The 11,450-nt window shown below is 62.8% G+C and overlaps 2 protein-coding genes across 3 annotated transcripts; one reads left to right on the forward strand and one right to left on the reverse strand.

The window, feature by feature from the left end:
- Positions 1-5,646, forward strand: IKBKG (inhibitor of nuclear factor kappa B kinase regulatory subunit gamma). 2 transcript variants are annotated; one of them, XM_058828589.1, is made up of 12 exons: positions 1-143; positions 709-1,040; positions 1,223-1,323; positions 1,417-1,461; positions 1,858-1,960; positions 2,071-2,180; positions 2,552-2,692; positions 3,022-3,118; positions 3,658-3,786; positions 4,223-4,347; positions 4,896-4,960; positions 5,051-5,646. In XM_058828589.1, the coding sequence occupies exons 1-12, from the start codon at positions 29-31 to the stop codon at positions 5,167-5,169; spliced, it is 1,482 nt and encodes a 493-aa protein (XP_058684572.1). In that variant the 5' UTR covers positions 1-28; the 3' UTR covers positions 5,170-5,646. The 2 variants fall into 2 exon arrangements, with proteins under 2 accessions (XP_058684572.1, XP_058684573.1); XM_058828590.1 differs by having other exon boundaries at positions 2,074-2,180.
- Positions 5,647-6,114: 468 nt separating this feature from the next.
- Positions 6,115-11,245, reverse strand: LOC131574185 (selenide, water dikinase 2-like). Its single transcript, XM_058828598.1, is given in 9 exon segments — positions 6,115-6,419; positions 6,421-6,596; positions 7,108-7,320; positions 7,798-7,897; positions 8,222-8,312; positions 8,618-8,772; positions 9,364-9,471; positions 10,368-10,471; positions 10,993-11,245. Coding segments are annotated over 9 exon segments (1,227 nt in total). The 5' UTR covers positions 11,213-11,245; the 3' UTR covers positions 6,115-6,359.
- Between the last annotated feature and the right edge of the window lie 205 nt (positions 11,246-11,450).

The raw sequence follows: 11,450 nt of genomic DNA on the forward strand, positions 1-11,450 counted from the left end.
ACTCGCCCGGGCCCCCCGGGAGCCGCCGATGAGCGGCGGGCGCTGGCGGAGGCCCGCGGAGATGGTGCAGCCGGGGCCCGAAGCGGATCCGGCGCTGGCGGAGGCGCTGCAGCGGCTGCGGGCGGAGAACCGCGAGCTAAGGGGTGAGAACTGGGGGAGCTGGGAGGGACTGGGAGTGTCCCCAGTGATGTCCCCGTGTCTCCTTTGATGTCCCAATGTCCCAAATCACCTCAACGTGCCAAATGTCCTCAGTGACCCCACTGATGTCCCAATGTCCCCAGTCCCCCGATGCCCTCGGTGCCTCCAGTGCCCCCAACGTCCTCATTGTCCTTGCATGTCCTCAGCGTTCCCGATGTTCCCCCCAACATACCCATATCCCCGCTGTCCCCAGCGTCCCCATCCCGCCAATGTCTCAGGGTCCCTGATGTGTGCTGTGTCCCCAAAATCCCCAGGGTCCCCAATGTCCCCTTCATGTCCCTCATTTCGCCAATATCCTCAATATCCCCAGTATCCCTAATGTCGCCCAATGTCCCCGCAGTGTCCAAATGTTCTCAATGTCACAATGGCCCCCAATGTTCCCAGTCCCCCCAAACCCCCTGATGTCGCCAATGTCCCAACAGCCCCATGTCCCCAGCCTGCCCAATGTCTCCAACTCCTCCAGTGTCCCTGAATGCCCCCTGTCCCTGCCAATGTCCTCACTGTCCCCAGGTGCTCTGTGTCACTGCACCGAGTCGCTCCGGCAGCGCCTGGAGGAGCTGCGGAAGCTGCAGCTGCAGCGCCGGGGGGAGCGGGAGCTGCTGCGGGGACGATGGGGACAGGCCCGGGACCTGGTGCTGCACTTGCGGGGACAGCGCAGGGACAGCACCGGGGACAGCCCTGAGGACACCACAGACACCCCCGGGAACACCAGGGACACCCCCGGGGACACCAAGGACACCCCTGGGGACATCTGGGATGCCAAGGACACGCCTGGGGACATCGGGGACACCCTCAGGGACACTCAGGACATCTCCAGGGACACCCCTGACACCAGCACCAAGGTATATGTGGTCCCCCCCGTGTTCCCTCATCCCCCCTGTGTCCCACTCCCACTGCACCCACCATGTCCCTCTTCTTGTGTCCCCCAGTGTCCTTCCCCCTCCCCGCTCTGTCCCCTCCCTGGCTCCCCAGTCCCCTTGGGCACCCTCCAATGTGTCCCTTATGTCCCCCAATGTCCCTGCAGCCCCCCGAGGCCCCCCCCTGCTCAGTGTCTCTCCCCCTTGAGGACGTCCCTGCTGTCCCGGAGCCCCCCCAGGCCCCCTCCAGCACCCCCCTGGAGCCCAGGTGAGCCCCTGTCCCCCTCCCCAGCTCCTTGGGGATCCCTCTATGTCCCCAAACCTCCTCTGACCCCCCCGACTCCCCCTTGTGTCCCCCCAGTTCTGAGGAGCAGCTGAAGCAGCGCCTGGCAGAGGCTGAGGCTGAGTGAGTCAAGGACATTGGGGGCACTTGGGGACAGTCTGGGTGTACTTGGGGGCACTTTGAGGACACTTGGGGACAGTCAGGGGCACTTTTGGAACACTGTGGGGGTCCATGGGCATACTTCAGGACACCTTGGTGCACTTTGTGGACACTTTGGCGTCACTTTGGAGTCACTTCAGGAACACTTTGGGGATGCTTGGGGCATTTGGGGGACACCTGGGGACACACTGAGGACACCAGAGGACTCTTGGGGAAACTTTGGGGACCTCCCAGGCTGGTGGTAGCCATGGCTGAGTGAAGCTGGCAGTGTTGGGGACACTCTGGGGACACTGTCCCCAGGCTGGTGACACTGCAGGCATGGGTGGCCAGGGTTTGGTGACAGGTGACCCTTGGTGACAGGCTGGTGACACTGCGGGCACGTGTGGCCGTGGCCGAGCTCCGGGCTCAGGACGTTTCCCGCGCAGCTGAGCTGCAGCTGCAGGGCCTGCGCCGCCAGCTTGAGGTACCGGGGACACCTTGGGGACATGGGGACAGCCCTGGGGACACTGTGGACACACCTGGGGATAGCTGGGGATACTCAAAGGGTGACAGAGTCCCTGTCCCTGTCCCCAGCAGGACAAGGCTCAGGTGCAGGCCCAGGTGACGTCGCTGCTGGGGGAGCTCCGGGAGAGCCAAAATCGCCTGGAGCGGAGCCGGGCAGAGCGGGAGCACCTGGAGCGCAGGTGGGGACACCCAGGGACAGCTGGGGGTGACACAGGGAATGCTGGGGCTCAGGGATTGTCCCCAGGGGGAGGGGACACCACAGCAGAGCTGGGTGGAGTGGGAGCACCTGCAGTGCAAGTGGGGAAGTGACACCTATGGAGGTGACATTGTGTGACACTGGGGTGTCACAGAACTCAATGGGTGCTGGGTAGTGCCACCAGTTTGGGGAGGTGACACTGTTTGGCATAGGGTAACAGTGGGGTGACACAGGGTGGCAGTGGGGTCTTCCTGGGGTGTCACAAGGCTCATGGGGATGACAAGTGCTGCCAGCAGCTGTAGGAGGTGACAGGGGGTGACACAGGGTGACAATGGGGTGTTACTGGTATCCCAGGGCCCGCAGTGATGCCGAGCGGTGCCAGCAGCTGGAAGAGGTGACCCAGGGCCACCAGGTGCAGCTAGACCAGCTTCGGCTCCAGGTGACCAACCTGGAAACTGCCCTGAGGGTGGAGCGGCGTGGGGCCACCGAGGAGAAGTGAGTGACAACGGGGACACCGGGGAGGAGTGAGTGACGGTGGGGACATGGGCAGGTGTGGCACTTGGGGACACCCACTGATGTTCCATGTCCCCTCACTATCCCCAGTGTCCCAGGTGGAAGTTGGTGGAGCTCAAGGCTACCTGTCCCAATAAGGGGACACAGGGGAGGCGGTGGCACTCCCAGTGTCCCCAGGGCTGAAGCTGGTGCAGCTGCATGCCACTTGTCCCTGATGATGTCCTCAGTGTCCTCTCACTGTCCCTAATGTCCCCAGTGATGTTCTCAATGTTCCCGTTGTTCCCTCGCTGTCCCCATGTCCCCCATCCCAGGCGGAAGCTGGTGCAGCTGCAGGCCGCGTACCATCACCTGTTCCAGGAGTACGACGCCCACATCAAGGCCAGCCTGGAGGGGGACAAACGGAGCCAGGTGAGGGACAGAGGACACCGGCGGACACCAGGGACATGGAGGGTCATGTCCCAACCCTTGGGGAGCCCAGGGTGGCCCCTTGTCCCTTATTTCATTCCCCTGGGGACCTGGCAGTGGCATCCTGGCCCCATTCCAGCCCCTTGGGGACACCTGGAATTTCCCTGTGGCCCCTTTGGTGATTCGGGTGCCCTCAGGTGACTCCTCAAGTGACAGTGCCGCTCCCCAGGTGACACAGGAGCAGTGGCCAAGGCTGCGCTGGGTGTGCAATGGGGGAGCCAGGGGTGACACAGGTGACGCCCAGGTGGCACAGGTGACACCCTTCAAGGCCTAGGAGCAGCTCTGGGCAGCTGAGGCTGCACTGGGGGGCCTGGGGGTGACAGAGCTGTCCTCCAGGTGACCCCTCCCAGGTGTCATTGTCACCCCCAGCTGACACAGGAGCAGCTCAGGGTGGCTGAGGCCACGATGGGAGTGCAGTGGGGGGGACTGGGGGGTGTCACAGGTGATATCTCAGGTGACACAGGTGACATTTTTCCCCCCAGGTGACGCAGGAGCAGCTCCGGGCGGCCGAGGCCGCGCTGGCCCTCAAGCAGGACCTGATCGATCACCTCAAGGCCGAGGCCGAGCGCCAGCGGGCGGCCTTGGAGACCATCCCGGTGCTGCAGGCCCAGGTGGGGCTGGGGGGCACTGGGGGATATTAGGGGGGTCTGGGAGTGTCCCAAGTCCCCTGACTCCCCTAAACCAGGTCAATGTCCCCAAGGTGGGTCTGGGGGGATCTGGGAGGATCAAGGGGGATTTGGGGACTCCCAGAGAGGTTTGAGGGGTTCCAAGGGAGTTCAGGGACCTCCTGGGCAGGTTCTGACCCCACCTGAGCCCCCCAGACCCCTCCCACCCCAAGGGTGGATTTTGAGACAGAGCAAGGGGAGGTTTGGGGGGTCCAGTGGGATTTGGGGAATTCAGGGGATCCTGGAGGGTTCCTGACCCCACCCTCAACCCCCCTAAAATCCAGGCTGACATTTCCACGGTCAGGGCCAGGGGAGGTCTGTGGGGATTTTGGGGGCTCCCTGGTTGGATCTGGGGGCTGTCCTGACCCCCCAATGTCTTCAGGCCGACATCTACAGGGCGGATTTTGAGGCGGAGCGCGCGGCGCGGGAGCAGCTGCACGGGCAGAGGGAGGCGCTGCAGGAGGAGCTGAACCAGCTGCGGCTGCGGCTTGGCGGGGATGGGGCCCGGTACCGGCACTGAACCCCCAAAAACACCCCGGAAGACTCCCAAACCACCCAAAACACCTCAAAAAAACCCTCAAACGCCCTGAAACATCCCAAAAACACTGGCTAAAACACACCAAAAGACCCCAACTTAGCACCAGGCAACTTGAATGCCTGCAAATCCATGCAAAACAACCAAAACCTCCCAAAATCTCTCCCAAAACACCCTCAGAGACCACAACAAAAGCCCCACATGCTAAACCTACCTCAAAACACCCAAAACACCCCAAAACCGCCCCAGGCTCCTCCCTTTCCCCTCTCCCTTGTCCCTGATATCCCCCAGGCCCCCCATAACTCCTCCCGGACTCCCACAAAATCCCTCAACTCCCCCAGACCCCCTCCAAAATCCCCCAAGGCCCCCTGACCCCCCAAAAACCTCCCTGAACCCCCAACTGCCCCCAACAACCCCCACGCTCCCCTAAACTCTTCCCAGACCCCCCAAAACCCCCGAGGCCTCTCTGACCTCCCCAAAACAGCCAAAACTCCCCCAAATCTCCCATTTTTTTCTCCAGGGCCCGTCTGGAGGAGATGCGGAACCGGCACTCGGAGCCGCCCCCAGCACCGGTCCCAGGAAGGGGTGAGTACAGAGGGGTGGCCTCAGGACCCCCAAATTCCCCCTAGGGGAGGGGCAGGGCATGACTCTGCCCCTCCCCCCATCTCCCCGCAGGTTTTGGGGGGCTCCTGCCCCCCGCTGAGGAAGGGCCCGACCTGTGCTGCCCCAAGTGCCAGTACAAGGCTCCAGACATGGACACGCTGCAGATCCATGTCATGGATTGCATCAAGTGAGGGAGGGCCCAAAACCCTCCCCAGCACCCCAAAAACACCCCCAGGGGCACCCCAAAACCCCCAGGAGTCTCAACCCAGGGGGAACCCCAAACCCCCCCTGAAAACCCCCTAATATTCTTCTGGGAATCTCCTCACTGGATCCACAATCAACTGGATCAGATGGGGGAGGGAGCACCCTAAAATCACCCCCAGGATCCTCAGCCTGGGGTTTTAGGGCTTGGAAACCCCAAAGACCCTCAGATATTCTTCTGGGAATCCCCTCACTGCATCAACATCAGGGATTGAATCACCCCAAAATATCCGAAGGAACCCCAAAACACCCTTAGACCCACATAAAACCCCACTGGGGAGGTCCCCCACCCTCCCAAATCTCTTGGACTCCAGCTCTAATGTGGGAGGACCCCCAAACCCCCCCTAGGACCCATCTGGGGTTTTGGCGTCTCCCTCCCCTCAATAAACACCCAAATTTGTCTGAAACCGGTTTTATTGCCCCATTTCTGGGGAGTTCCTGCCACCCCCCACCCAAAACCCGGAGCCCCCCAATCCCCCCCCCCCTAAGGGCGGGTCTCAGCCCCTCCCCCACCCCCACAGGGGGTTGCAGGGGGGGGCGTCATGCAGGGGGTGATTTTGGGGTGCAGGGGTGGTTGGGGGGCTTTGCCCGCTGCTCATCGGGCAGAGCCTGGGGGGAGGGGAAAGATTATTTTGGGGGTAGTCCCCAAAAAAGGGGGGGGGGGGGCAGAGGGATTTTGGGGGTACCCCCTTGTGCAGAGCCCCCCGCGAGGGGATTTTGGGAGCTTCACTTGCAGTGCTGGGGGGGGTTGGGCTGAAATTTGGGGCGGTTTTGGGGGGTTTGGGGTCCCCTGGAAGGGGGAGTGGGGGAAATAGGGGCAGGGGAGGGTTGACCTGATTTTGGAGCGTTTTGATCCGATCTAGGGGGCTTTGACCTGATTTTTGGGGCAACTTTGATGGGACTCTGGAGTTGATGGAATTGTCGGGGATTTTGGCCACAGCTGAGCCCCAGGGTTTTTTTGGGGGGTTTCTTTGGGGTCTGCCAGAAGGGGGCTCAGGGTGGCTCTGTCAAAGGGGGTGGATCTAACACAACTTGGGAGTTTTCTTTGGGGTTCTCTCTCCTGGAGCTGTGTCAGGGCTAGGATTTACCCCAATTCTGGGATTTTTTGGGGGCCACCCCCCTAGAAGGGCGCTCGGGGTGGCTCCGGGGGGGGGCTCCCGGGGCTGTCAGGGCGGGGGGGGGGCCCCGCGGGGGGGCACCTCGATCAGCCGGGGTTTGTCAATGACGCGGGCGCCGCGGGGCCCCTTCTCCACCACCCCCACGATCCAGGCCTGCAGCCCCTCGGCGCGGCCCGGCGCCTTCAGCTCAGCGCAGAACCGTGCAGCCTGGGCCCGGGGCAGCACCACCAGCAGCCCTCCTGCGGGAGCAGGGGGTTAGGGGTGCTCCAAAACCAGGGACACCCCGAAAATAGGGGGGTGTGGGGGGAAAATGGGGATTGAGGGGGAATTCCCACCCAAAATGTGGAGTTTGGGGGATCCCACCCACCATTTTTGGGGATCCCTTCCTCTAGTTTTGGGGATCACTCTGGTTTTTGGGTCATTCCCCCACATTTCCCCCCCTCCTTTCCCGTTTTTGGGCTTTTGGCGTCCTGCCACAGCTGGACCTCTGTGCCCACATTCCTCCCCCTCATCAGAGCCCTCCCATTTTTGGGGTCTCTTCTCTTGGCTTTGAGCTCTCTTATCCTACTTTTAGCACCCCAGTCCCATCCCATGTGCTCCATCATGCACAGCACCCGCTGCTGGCCAGGATGACCCAGTGCCCCCTCACATCGACCCTCGCCATTTTCGGACTCCCCAATCCCATTTCCGGAGCCCCTTTTCCTATTTCCAGGCTCCCCAATCCCATTTCTGAGCTCCCCTTGGCCGTACCTGAGGTCTCGGGGGCGGTGCCCTGCAGCAGCCCCCCACGGCCCCCGCAGGCCTTGCTGACGGCGGCCATCTTGGCGATGACGGGCAGGTTGTGGATGACGAAGGCCACGTCGAGGCGTTGCTGCGCCGCCAGCGCGCGGGCGTGGCCCAGCACCCCAAAGCCCGTCACGTCGGTGGCCGCGTGCGCCCCGAACGCCCGCATCAGCCCTGCCGCTGCGGGGGACGCGGCTGTCACGTCACACGGACCCCGCACGGCGTGGGGATACCCGAGGGTGGCTTTGGGGATGCCCTTTCAGGAACACCCTAGGACGGCTCTGGGGACGTTTGGGGCGGCTTTAGGGACTCCCCTGGTGGCTTTAGGGATATCCAGCATGGTCTAGGGACACCCTGGAGTGACTCTGGAGACGTCTGGAGAGGCTTTGGGGACATGTGGGGTGGGCTAGGGACACCCTAGGGGGGTTTGGAGGACATCTCCAGTAGTTTTAGGGGTTCCACTGGTGGCTTTGGGCTTCCCTTGGGGTGGCTCTGGGGACATATGGAGTGGCTTTAGGGACACCCCGACCGCTTTGGGGTCTGTGGACATCCTCAAATGACTCTGGGGACACTCATGGTGGCTTTGGGATCCCCTGGGCACATCTGGGTTGGTTTTGGGAGACCCACAGGGTGGCTTTTGTCTCCAGTGTCACCCACCGGTGCGGTTGAGCGTGGCCATGCTGGACACGGCCTCCTGATAGGCCAACTCCACCTCCTCCCTCGTCACCACCAGCTTGATCTTGTTCCAGCGCTCGGGCTGTGGAGACAGGGAGGGGACAGTGTCAGGGACCCCTGCAGTGGCCTTGGGGACACATCTATGATGCTCAAGGGTCCCTCTGGGGACATTGGGGGAGGCTTAAGGACTCCCAGGGTGGAGCTCCATCCCTCTAGGACATCAGGATTTGGGGTCCCATTGGGGACATCTCAAGTGGTTTTTAGTCCCGTTTTGGCTCCTCTTGAGGATACCTGGGCATCTCCAGACCTGTCTGAGGTGTTCTTGGGGATACAGGGCTGGCTCTGGGCTCCCCATGATGTCCCCTGTCCCTTCTGGCCCTTCCCAGGTCCCCTCAGTGTCACTCACGATGTCCAGCCACTGGTGTGCGGTGACAGCCATGTGTGTCCCCAAGGGTTTGGTCAGCACCAGGACATCCCCGGGCACGGCACTGTCCGGCCTGGGCAGGGCTGGGGTCAGCATGGGACATGCCCTGTCCCCAGGCCCCACCCCATGCCCCCACCCCCCACCCCATGGCCCCACCCCCATGGCCCCAGGCCCCGCCCCAAGCACTGCCTGTCACTCACATGACAAACCCACTTGATTGACAGCAGTGCCCCAGCCCTGTCCCCAAACCCCAACCACCACTCATGAGACTCTCACTTGATTGACATATGGCCACCCTCCCTTCCGAGCCCCACCCATCACTCCAATAATGGCTTTGATTGACAGCAGTGCCCCCCAGGCCCCACCCCCTTCACTCACATGATGAATTCACTTGATTGACAAACAGCAGTGGCCACGCCCCCCACAATGACCCAGGGGTTGAGCACCGTCTGTCCCCCTGTCACCGACGTCCCCCCGTCCTCGGCTGCGTCCCGGAACCCCTGGATGATCAGTGGCATCACCTTGTCCCTCTCCTGGGGGGACAGGACAGTCCCTGTCACCCTCAGTGTCCCCTGTCACTCCATCGGTGTCCCACATCATCCCCAGTGTCCCTGTAACCCTCTGTGTCCCTGTCACCACCCCAGCTTCCCCTGTCACTCACTGGGTCCTGTCACCGTCTCAGTGTCCCTGTCACTCCCCAGTATCTCCTGTCAACCCACCATGTCCCTGTGACCCACCCTAATACACCTGTCACCCCCTGATCCCTGCCACCCCCATGCCCCCTGTCCCCAGTGTGTCACTGTGACTGCCCCCATCACCCCTATGTGTCCCCCATCACCCCCGTGGGCCTGTGCTGCCTGATGTCACTGTCACCCTCTGGCAGTGACCCTTCCGTGTCACTGTCCCCCTGCGTCTCTGGGCCCCTCAAGTCACCCTGGATGTCCCTGTCAGCATTGTGCCTTTGCCACACACCTGTCCTGCTTTATGTGCCTGTGCCACTTCCACATTCCTGCCAGCCGGTCGTGTCCTCATCACCACCCTGCCCCGCCGGGTACCTGTCTCCCAGTTTCCCCCCGTGTCTGCTGTCTCCACACCGTCCCCCCCATGTCCCCCGTCCCTGTCACCTCCTCGGTCATGCGCTGGCTGACGCTCAGCAGCATCAGGACATTGTCACACTCAGTGACCCCCATGGCGTACAGGTCACTCAGGACGTTGGCGCAGGCGATGCGACCCTGAAATGGGAAGAAGGGGGTTTGGGGGGTCCAGGACAGGATGGGGGGATCCTGATGGTGTTCAGTGGGCCCAAAATGGGATCTGAGGGGGTCCAAGGTGGAGTTTAGGGGATTTGGGATTGAATTTGGGGGGTCCCAGAGGGATTTTGGGGGCTCCCCAGGAGGATCTGGAGTGCCCAGGAGGGATTTCGCAGGGCCAGGATGGGATTGGGAGGTTCTGAGTGGATTTGGAGGCCCCCAGGTAGGATCTGGAGGTCACCAGGTGGGATTTAGGGAAGCCCAAGTTGGAGTTTAGAGGGCTGGGGATAGAACTGGGGGATCACTAGGGGATTTTGGGGGCCCTCGGGGGAATTTGGGGGGCTCAGGAGACGGCTAAGGGATCTTGAGCAGGTTTTGGGGGACCAAGGAGGGCTTGGGGGAGGCAGGAATAGGATTAAGATAGGACAGGAGCCAAATCTACGAAGGGATTTGGGGTCCCAAGGTGGGATTTATGGGGGTGTAGAGGAGTATATTTGGGTCTGCAGATGGAATTTGGGGAGCTTGGAATAGGACCGGGGGGGCTGAAAGTATTTGGGATGCCCAGGGTGGGACTTGTGTGGTCCACGGTAGAACTGAGGGACCCAAATGGATTTTCAGAGGGGTCCAGAAAGGTTTGGGTGTCCCAAGAGGGAGGAAGAGAATTGGGGGTAGTTGGGGGGGGACCCGTGGAGGGATTTCGGGGCTCCCTGGGGGTTTCTGGGTCCTTGGGAGGGGTTGGATTTGGGAGGAACCTGGAGGTATCCCAAGAACCCTGACAGGATCTAGGGGGTCCCCGGGGGTGATTTTGGAGTGCAAGGAATATTTATGGGGTCCCAGAGGGGTTCAGGGGGTCCTTCGCGGGGGGGGGGTTGGGGTACCATCATGTAGGGGTCATCAATGATGGGGTAGAAGAAGTCGGTGGTCTGCACCAGCGAGAGCCCCCCGTGCCGCAGCGGGATCACGCACGAGTCCAGCCCGATGCCTGCGGGCACCGAACGCTCAGGGGGAATAGGAGCGGGGCACAAAGCCCATCATGGGGGGCACAGACCCCGCTGGGGGTGGGGGACACAGCGACGGGGCAGAACCGGATGGGGACGGAAACGCAGATCCGGTTCGGGGAGGGGAAACCGGATCTGAGGGGGCCCGTCCCCTCCCGCGGCTCCTCCCTCCCCCCGAACGCCCTTTGCCCCTGGCTCCCCCCGCCGGGCCACCTTTGCCCCATTTCCTCCGTGATGTGCCTGAGCGCCCCCGGCCTGTCCTGCGCCCTCCAGACTCCCTCAAGGCCGCTCAGCCGCCCCCCCGCCATGTCCCTGAGCCCCCCCCGAGCCCTCCTGGCTTCCCCCTGAGCCCCCCGAGCCCCTCGAGACGCCCAGCCCCCTCTGAGGGCTCCCCATAGGCTTCTCAGGCCCCCTCAACGCTCCCCCAGCCGCATCTCTGAGCCGTCACCATGGCCCCCTGACCCCGGAAGACCTCCCAGGACCCCCAAGATCTTCCCACTCTCACCCAGTGCCGGGCCCCCGCCGCTCTCCGCTTCCGACGCTTCCCCTCCGCCTCCTCCTCCCAGGCGCTGCCCCTCGAGTCCCGCCAGGAGCTTGAGCAGCGTCTCCTGCGGGACTTTGCAGCCTCAGCCGCGCAGTTCTCCGTAGGCCGTGAGGCGCCAGGACGGGTCCAAGCCCAGAGCCGCGGGGTCGAACCGCCGCGACCCACCCGGCACAGCCGCCATCTTGGAATGCACTGGCCCGCCGAGCGCCGCTGCCCCTGATTGGCTGCGGCTCTGACGGTAGCGGGAGCTGATTGGACGACGCCTGAAGAACGCGGGCGGGGATTGCTCGGTTTTGAGGGGGGAGGCGGTGAAAATACTGGGCGTGGCCTAAGGGGGTGCAACCGATGAGACGAGCGGCGATTGGTCAGTGGACGAAGTAGGCGTGTCTCAGGGGGAGAGAGGCGGGAACAGCGCGAGG

This window comes from Poecile atricapillus, unplaced genomic scaffold, assembly GCF_030490865.1.
Source record: "Poecile atricapillus isolate bPoeAtr1 unplaced genomic scaffold, bPoeAtr1.hap1 scaffold_111, whole genome shotgun sequence".
NCBI lineage: Eukaryota > Metazoa > Chordata > Aves > Passeriformes > Paridae > Poecile > Poecile atricapillus.

Coding starts and splice junctions, on each gene's coding strand:
- IKBKG (XM_058828589.1), top strand. CDS start 29: ATGAGCGGCGGGCGCTGGCGGAGGCCCGCGGAGATGGTGCAGCCGGGG. Junction 1,041..1,222: donor CCCCTGACACCAGCACCAAG/GTATATGTGGTC, acceptor ATGTCCCTGCAG/CCCCCCGAGGCCCCCCCCTG. Junction 2,181..2,551: donor CGGGAGCACCTGGAGCGCAG/GTGGGGACACCC, acceptor CTGGTATCCCAG/GGCCCGCAGTGATGCCGAGC.